Below are 8,109 nucleotides of genomic sequence, written 5' to 3'. Positions count from 1 at the left end.
GCGGGGCTGTCGTAGCTCTTTGCGTTGAGGAAGCGTCACTGACCTTACGTTCAATACTGGAACCAGTATGAGTGTAGCGGATCACAACCCGCTTACTCCAAGAGTACCCAAAACCTAAATCCAAGGCAAATACACTCTTCTGTTCAGAATCCAAACTGTTTTTTGTCATGCGGCGAAGTCGGCTATATCAAAATCTATAGGTTTTCCTGATTAAATAGTAAAACCTGATTAAAATGCATAACTAATGGCAGTCCTGCTACGAAGTAGCTTTTTGTTAAGGTGTAGCCACACCATTGTGTAGTCACACCATCTTGTGTGACCCACATATTTATGCCAAGGCATGTGTAACTCCGCTACACCTTCACACCCATTAGCATCTGCTCGGAGTAACACAAAGACTATTGCAAAGGCAAAAGTCGCAAACGACGCGAAATGTTCAATATGTTTCGAGAGAGCAAGAATTAGGACACACATAAGGCTTTCTTCACAGTCTTAAAGGCCGCCTCTTCTGATGCGCTCTAGCACTATTCAACATCTCCCTAGAGAAAGTTGGTGAGGGGTCGTGCTAAGTCAGCATAGTCTGTACTATACTTGGACAAATAGCTGACCAGGCCACTCCCTCATGTCTTGTGGGACTGAGGCACTGGCCGATGTACATTGGCTGTTAACTTTGCGGGTTTTACCCGCCGGTACTACTTCTGAATGAAGCAATGTAAAATAAAGACTTCATCGGCGCCACAGAGACACTAGTATGTATTAACGAATTGCATATTTAAGCGCATCCACTCAAGAGCTGCTCGCAAGTGGACAATGTGGCTCAACAATCGCCACAAGAGGAGGGATGTCAATGTTTCTCATGGGTAGCCCATGGAAGTAACCATCCACGAGGTCAAGGCAACTGAACAAAGTGCGGTCTACGCAATTTGGCAAGAAATGAAGTGCTGAATATGTTTTGTGGCTATATTCAGAATTTCATTTACTGCCATATGTCATTTGCCTTTCGGACACAGAAATCTGATATCAAGCGTGGAGATCTAATTTTCCCGAACAGATCAGCCTCGTGCTTCCCACGATTAAAACAGTCATGGTCGTAACGTAGTTTCTTTTGAAAGGGTCATTGATTTGTGACGCAGTGTGTGTTCGAAAAATTTATCAACTTTTATGCACAAAGTCTCTCTAGGGATTCACAAAGTCTCTCTAAGGGATGAAAATCCTTTGATAAAGGATATTAAAACTACTTGAAAATAGCTGCGCCACGCCTCACGTAGTGCTCTCTGAGTGTCATCCCTGACAAGTATTTTTATGACGGATGAGGGACACATTTCCCCTCCGGTACCAACGTTCTATGTCGATGGCTTGACCGTCCTGCAATTTGTTGCGAGTATGCTGAGCAATAATTCTCTAGATCTATTAGAGCTTTTGCCAGCGATAGTGGGGGCGACTTACGATTTTAGGTCTATTCTCGGTCACTTTATTCTAGAGAAAAATCATTCTGTTCACTCACCCGTAGAGCTACACTTCCTCACGCGGTAATGCCGACTCAGCCGACTTATCATATCGTAAAAAGAATGAACCATATTCATTACCACAACATCCGCTCGTGACTTGCAGTCATTCTTCGACCCCACCTAATCTAACAGGAAAGACTGCTACACCAACGTGCTTCGACTCTATACCAGCCCCGACAAAGCAACGATCACTTATTGCTGTATTTAGAGTCTCGCAGAAGATTATTTCTGGACTGCGATTCACTCATCTTAAGCGAGATGCACTCTGGAGTCCGCAATAAGTGACCATTTTTCATTTTTCACCGAGTCATATTATATAAACAATTCGCTGCCGTTTTTGCCTTCGTATCTCTGGTTGAGGCACTGAATGATATTGCTGATAGTGGATTGTGGGCAATTTTACGTTCTGCACGGAACTATCACAGCTTCATACATGCCTTTGCTCCCTGACATATGTGAATTCATGACTCGTCAAAGCTCCACACGGAGTGAAATGTGTGGCACTTAGTCTTTGTGAATCATAGCCAACCAAAGCCATGAGACTATTTCAAGCCACGCCAATCCAAATCCTGAAAAAGATAGCATTCAGCGCTGACGTAGTCCGTAAACCTTACTTGATGCTTAGCGTAATATTCGAAACTTACGCGTGTGTCCCCGTCGCAAAACGCACGAATATTAGATCCGCTTTTAGTAATGAAAGTGCGTCTGGTATTGTGTAGCCAAGCATCATACGTAATCGACGGCACTTCAGTGTTTATCACGACCTTTTACACCTTCACAGAGTTTGGGACGCTGATGATATAAACCAACAATCATGGGCTGTAAGCCTTACCTCTTCAAGACAATTTTGCCCCAAGTTTTAAAATGTGGTCGACTTCTCAGGGTTTCCCCAGCACGAAGTTGATCAAATGCGAATGCGCCAAGTCGCCAACTTGCGAGCTGGCGGCGGTCATCACGGGAATATAGGCTAAAAACGCCGAGCACGAAGCTCAGTACACCACCGTGCCCCATTTACTTGCACATTCGTGAGGTGGAATACAGCGGAGGTATTGTTACCTGTGGACTAGGTAAATTTGATCCGCAATGATGTCCAGATTGGGTCTCCGATGAAAAGCTTGTATGTCTTGCATGATAGATTGACCCTTTATCACTCAGAAATAATATTTTTTGCGGTATTCTGGTGTCGGGTGGCAAGAAAACGCGATCGCAAGCGGTATGCCTGATAGGCGGCAGGGAAACTCGTACCTTTATATGGTGTATCTATGGATTCCACTATCGCACTATCACTCGTACTTTAAAAAGAACGTTTGTTGAGATCCAACCGACGCCGTTATCAGATTTTTTTTTTCAACTAAGCTTGCCATTTTGCTTTCGTAACAAAAATAGTGTTTGTGTTACAAGCTCAACACAACATCGTGCAAGCTCGACACATGTGGCACTCGTCTTAATCTAAATTTAGAGGAAACCATTCCATAAGAGGCAAAAATCTAGTTTCGGGCATCAGCTTGTAAAATCAGCACAAATTTTTATTGTCTAACAAAAATTCCTGAAAAATTTCGGAATTTAATAAATAGATCTTAAGTAAACCTTAACGTCTAGCGTATACCTGAGACTTGGTGAGACGCGAAATGCAGTATTTGCCTACATAGCAATTTGACAACTTTCACGAAGGCTTGTAGCTAGCCCCTTCGCGTGACCCTTTGCTTCGAAAAGCACTTCATTGACGTCTTCAGGTGCATCCGAATTAAGATCAAGTGAGAATCTTGCAATCGGGGGAGCATCTCCCGGGCCATGCAAGTCTGTCAGTAAACACCAGACCATTGGGTTCACGAAGCGAAAATCCTTTATGACTTTGATATCTGAACGAACAGTCATGACTTGATCAGAATCCGCGCTAAGACTAGAAGCAGGAATCATCAATTCGTGGTTCGTTATCGGACCTGGTTCCGGTCCTTCTTTGCCTACAAATACTGCCCAACGACTCATCCAATCTGCATGAACTACGAACCAAAATTCTTTTGACTTGATCTCCCTGCGATCATAAGTCATGATCAATTGAAGCTCAAGATTTCGTCGAAGCACAAGGTTTTCCGTGTAGATTGGTAAGACAGCCTTGATCAAACTCATTCGCTGAGTCGAAACAGCAGATATACGCCGAATTGTCTTCACAACTGGAGCTGTAGAAGTCGCTGGTATAGACTGTCTAGCCAAATCGACTGAAGGTTGAAACTCAAAGCTCACGTTTCGATTCTCAATATTACAGTGTGTTTTTTCGTGCAATACATTCTTCTCGTCCACCTCTACAACTTCAGCCCTGGATTCGTCAGATAATGACATAAGTCGGAGCAGCACCGAATGATCCGTAATCTTGTTGTCGACACCATGGAAATCAGGCGTATCTTCCAATTTTGGTGCTCGATCTACCATATCTGACTCATACGGATGTTCATCGGACTCAAAACAACACAAGTCCTTCCGCATGACTGGTTTGAAAAAAGGAGCTATTGTCTCAGTGAACTCGCAATATCTCTGCCCGGGCAGTGTTCTTTGTGAATCGATAGAATCATCCCTTGCGGTCGCGGCCGTTGTTTGCTTATAAAGTCCACCACAAAGTGAGCCCGACCATTCCTGTTCACTATCTACGCCTTCATAGTTTTCTGATAGATACATTGCTCTTTTAGTGGAGCCGACAATTAAGCATGACTCGTCACTAGCTTGACAGCATTTTGTAATCTGGTCCACTGCTGGAACTTGAGGTGGCACTTTGAAAAAAAGCCGGCGCTTCAAAAGAGAACCTTCTCGTAAAACTGTACCGATCTCAGCAAGTGTCATCCTCGGCTGATGCATGAAATCTAACGTGTTCATTCCAACCAGCACGCTACCTAGCGGGACCCTACCACTTTCTTCGACGACTCCAAGTGCACCTTCAGGAGATATTGGGGCGAAATCATCAAGTACAGCTGCATCCAAACAGTCGCCGTCGAGTAAAATCCCTAGTGGGCCAGCTGGAACATCGATTTCAACAGTTGGCCAAGTCATAATGTCCATCTCAGCGTCAAAGAGTTTTGATGGTTTGACCCCAGCAGGCATGCAGGAGAATAAAACTTCTGGTGTCTTGCGAAAACAAGCTCGCTTTAGCTTGGTTGCTAGTTTCATTGCTCACAATGAAAATGTGCGTACTATTCTATGCCAGTGCGGATGTAGACTTTCAGAGTAGCAATAAAAAATGATTATACTGCACTGAAAGCTGTGGAATCTCGATCATGATAAGATTTGTTTTTCCTCGTCTTCGACTTATTTTCGGATGACATGCAAATGTTGATCGTATCGCAATATTCGACAATTTTGATTTACTTCGTATATTTTAGACTCCTTCTCTTAAGTGTCGATGGACTAAGTATGTAAGATTCTGTGGGCAGAGCAAGTACTTAAGATCGGAGCTCTAAGTTCCAATGAAGACACTAAATGTGATCTAATCGATGTGTTGACAGGTCCACAGCTCATCGCCAAGAAAGTGTACCATCTCGATAGCAATGCCTTTGTTTTTGTTTCGACTGTTGACACACCAGATCGACAATGTTTAAATTTAACACTATCAAAAACTACTACCAACATCACGCACATATCATCAGTGGACATAGTAAGAATGCCGATAGCCATAGCAAGTTCCTTTCCCTCCGCCATGATAGCCTGTACCGGCAACAAGTCAGTACAGTATCCCCAATCTTGTTTTTAAATGCTCTACACGTACCACTGGAGTTCCTGCATCTAAAGGCTCGGGCAGATCTCCACCAGCAGACGTTAAGCCAGGGCACATAACGTTGGCACCAGAAAGCACGAACAGAATTGCACCCTTGTCAGCGCGCACCTGCTTCATGACGTGCGGAACCTTATGCAGTAGTCTAAGAGTGGGCATAAAGGGTCCATCACGTTGATTGAAAAAGATTGGCTCGCCCTCCAGCAGCACTATCTGGATGTGATTATGACTGAAGTTTACATCGTGCATCACTCATAGCCTTAGCTGTCAACAGATAATACGCATTATGAAGGATATACAGTGACGCACCATTTTGCCACGACCATAGGTGACTTTTTGGGCATAAGCAGCTCAGCATATGGAACCAAGTCAGGGTATTGTTCTAATATTTTAGAGCGGATACTGCGTTGCTGTGAGGACTTGACTTTGCTGCTAGTGCTAACATGCTCGCTGACGCTGAAGCGCTTGAACATGGTGATGCTAGGCCAATCAATAAGGTAAAAAAAAGAATATCACCCAATTACGTGCCTTAGGACAGGCTACATTACGTAGTCACTAGAAAATTACACGATTCTGACAAGCATGTGTGGATAGTTATTATATATTATAGAGGTCTCTTCCAACGATCGCGGCTATTTCCTCGTTTTTGGCAGAACATTCAAATCGCTAGTAGCACAGCCTTTTCACCCAGTCAGTGAATCCGCCATTATACTACAACATCAAGCATTATTAACCTGTCACAATGTCTCAAATATCATGTCGTCAAAAAAAAGCGTCTTCAGCGACTTATCGATCCCTTCTAACTCGCCCCGAAAATCCAGCTTAAATCTAGTCAAAGGACTGTTTTCTTCTCGACACTGTCAGTCGAAGTTTTCTATTCTTCACTTAAGTTCGACATAGCGTTCATAAACATATCTAGGCAATGACTCATCCCGACCGGTCGCAATGGAAACGTGTGGACGTAGTTGTGCCTGCTGGTCCCTTGGGTCTCATCGTGAGTAAAAGCTCAATTGGAGAGGGACATGTCATTGTGGATGGATTTCGTCCTGTTGGAGACTCAGCCGAGCCCGGAGCTTTGGAAAAACAGGGCGAAATTGGCCCCAATTCCATACTATTGGGTGTGAATGCACACGACTTCACGGACGTCACTGCAAATTGGAGCTTTGAAAAAATTCGTGAGGTTCTTGTCAGCACCAGTGGTACAGAACGCACCGTGCGTTTCCTCGTGCCTCCTCCACCTCCTGATGTACAATTTGAGGAGATCGCAGCCCACGAAAGCGATAAACGCTTTGCTGATATGTACACACTTGGCAAGGAACTCGGAGCGGGTACATTTTCTGTAGTTAGGGAAGCGACACACAAGACAACGGGTGAACGCTTTGCTATTAAGTGCATCAAGCGAGCACAACTCTCGGCCGACGATTTGGAGGCTCTCGTGGCTGAAGTTAAGATTTTACAGGAAATGCAGCATCCGCATATTGTCAAGCTTTATGATGTATTTCAAGAAGACAAGTACTTTTTCCTTGTAACTGAGTACATGGCTGGTGGCGAGCTATTTGAGCGGATAGTCGAGAAGAATTTTTATTCGGAAAGAGAGGCACGAGACCTTGTCAAGGTGCTGCTGGAAACTATAGCCTTTTGTCACAGCGCAGACGTTGTTCACCGCGACTTAAAGCCGGAAAATCTTCTTCTGAGTAGCGCAGATGATGATGCAGATATCAAGCTTGCGGACTTTGGGTTTGCCAAGAAAGCATTAGTTAAAGGAGATGTTGGGCTGTCGACGGCCTGTGGCACGCCTGGATACGTTGCACCTGAGATCTTGATGTCCAAGCCTTACGGAAAGGAGGTGGATATCTGGAGTATCGGTGTCATCACTTATATATTGCTGTGTGGATATCCACCATTCCACCACGACAACCAGAGCATGCTGTTCAGATTGATCAAGGCTGGTCGGTATGAGTTCGACTCGCCCTACTGGGATGATGTCTCTGCTGAGGCTAAGGATCTAATCAGTAAGATGCTTCTTTTGCAACCAGCGGAGCGCTGGACAGCAAGCCAACTTTTGGAGCACCCGTGGATTTCTCAGGATGTCGTCAAGGACGTGCAACTTACCACAGCGCTAGAGGAGCTGCGCAAGTTTAACGCACGCCGGAAATTTCGTGCAGCAGTAAGTACTGTAAAGGCCACAATCTCGCTCACGAAAGCTCTCACACTTGGTGGAAGCCCACGCAGCATTAAGAACAGCGGAGATGGCGAGGAACAGCGTTCAAACAGTGCTCCTGCTGTTGTTCATGGCTCAGAGACAGTCGACACCTTGCCACCTCCTCCGCATACACCTCAATGAGATTAATTCATGTTCAATTGTGTACACTACGGTATTTTATGGTTTTATAACCGAAAGTGTTATACTTGCAAAACACCGTACCACCACAATATCGATATTCCAAGCGATTGGAGCATAAATATTTTACCGAATTTAATGCTTGTTTCATTACAATAGATAAAAAGCGTAAGAATCTACCAAGCGCAGCAAAAAAATGGCGGTTTTGAAAGATTCAGCGACAAGTAGTTCCATTCGAACACGTTAATCAGACAAATCTATCAAAGATGATGCAGCTTGATGCAAATGTGTTGACCATTGACCACTTATGAAGCAATCGCGTAAAGGTCGTGGAGAGCGCGGAGATTAATTGACCTTTTAAAGTAGGCTGAATCCTAAGATGTATATTGAAGATAAAGAAGGACATAGGTTCGACTCCAGCGCACCATTTAAATTCTGCGGTGGATGGCAACTTGGCTGAACCACCACGTCAAATTATGGACGTTACGGTCCACTGACAATGT

General features: G+C 44.4%; 3 protein-coding genes across 3 annotated transcripts; 1 reads left to right on the top strand and 2 right to left on the bottom strand.

The window, feature by feature from the left end:
• Nucleotides 1-3,149: 3,149 nt before the first annotated feature.
• PHALS_00623 (Peptidase C19, ubiquitin-specific peptidase, DUSP domain) lies at nt 3,150-4,664 on the bottom strand (the record flags this gene model as incomplete). The annotated part of the gene is made up of 1 exon (XM_024718101.1): nt 3,150-4,664. The coding sequence occupies one exon, from the start codon at nt 4,662-4,664 to the stop codon at nt 3,150-3,152; it is 1,515 nt and encodes a 504-aa protein (XP_024586849.1).
• Nucleotides 4,665-4,980: 316 nt separating this feature from the next.
• Nucleotides 4,981-5,738, bottom strand: PHALS_00622 (hypothetical protein PPTG_00042; the record flags this gene model as incomplete). The annotated part of the gene is made up of 4 exons (XM_024718090.1): nt 4,981-5,062; nt 5,131-5,198; nt 5,260-5,494; nt 5,575-5,738. The coding sequence occupies 4 exons, from the start codon at nt 5,736-5,738 to the stop codon at nt 4,981-4,983; spliced, it is 549 nt and encodes a 182-aa protein (XP_024586848.1).
• A 449-nt stretch (nt 5,739-6,187) lies between these two features.
• PHALS_00621 (camk camk1 protein kinase) lies at nt 6,188-7,609 on the top strand (the record flags this gene model as incomplete). Its single annotated transcript, XM_024718079.1, has 1 exon — nt 6,188-7,609. One exon carries the CDS (start codon nt 6,188-6,190, stop codon nt 7,607-7,609), a length of 1,422 nt encoding a protein of 473 aa, XP_024586847.1.
• Between the last annotated feature and the right edge of the window lie 500 nt (nt 7,610-8,109).

This window comes from Plasmopara halstedii (assembly GCF_900000015.1).
Source record: "Plasmopara halstedii genome assembly, contig: Scaffold_117, whole genome shotgun sequence".
NCBI lineage: Eukaryota > Oomycota > Peronosporomycetes > Peronosporales > Peronosporaceae > Plasmopara > Plasmopara halstedii.
Note: the sequence above shows the minus strand (reverse complement) of the source record. Positions and strands in the feature narration are given on the sequence as shown.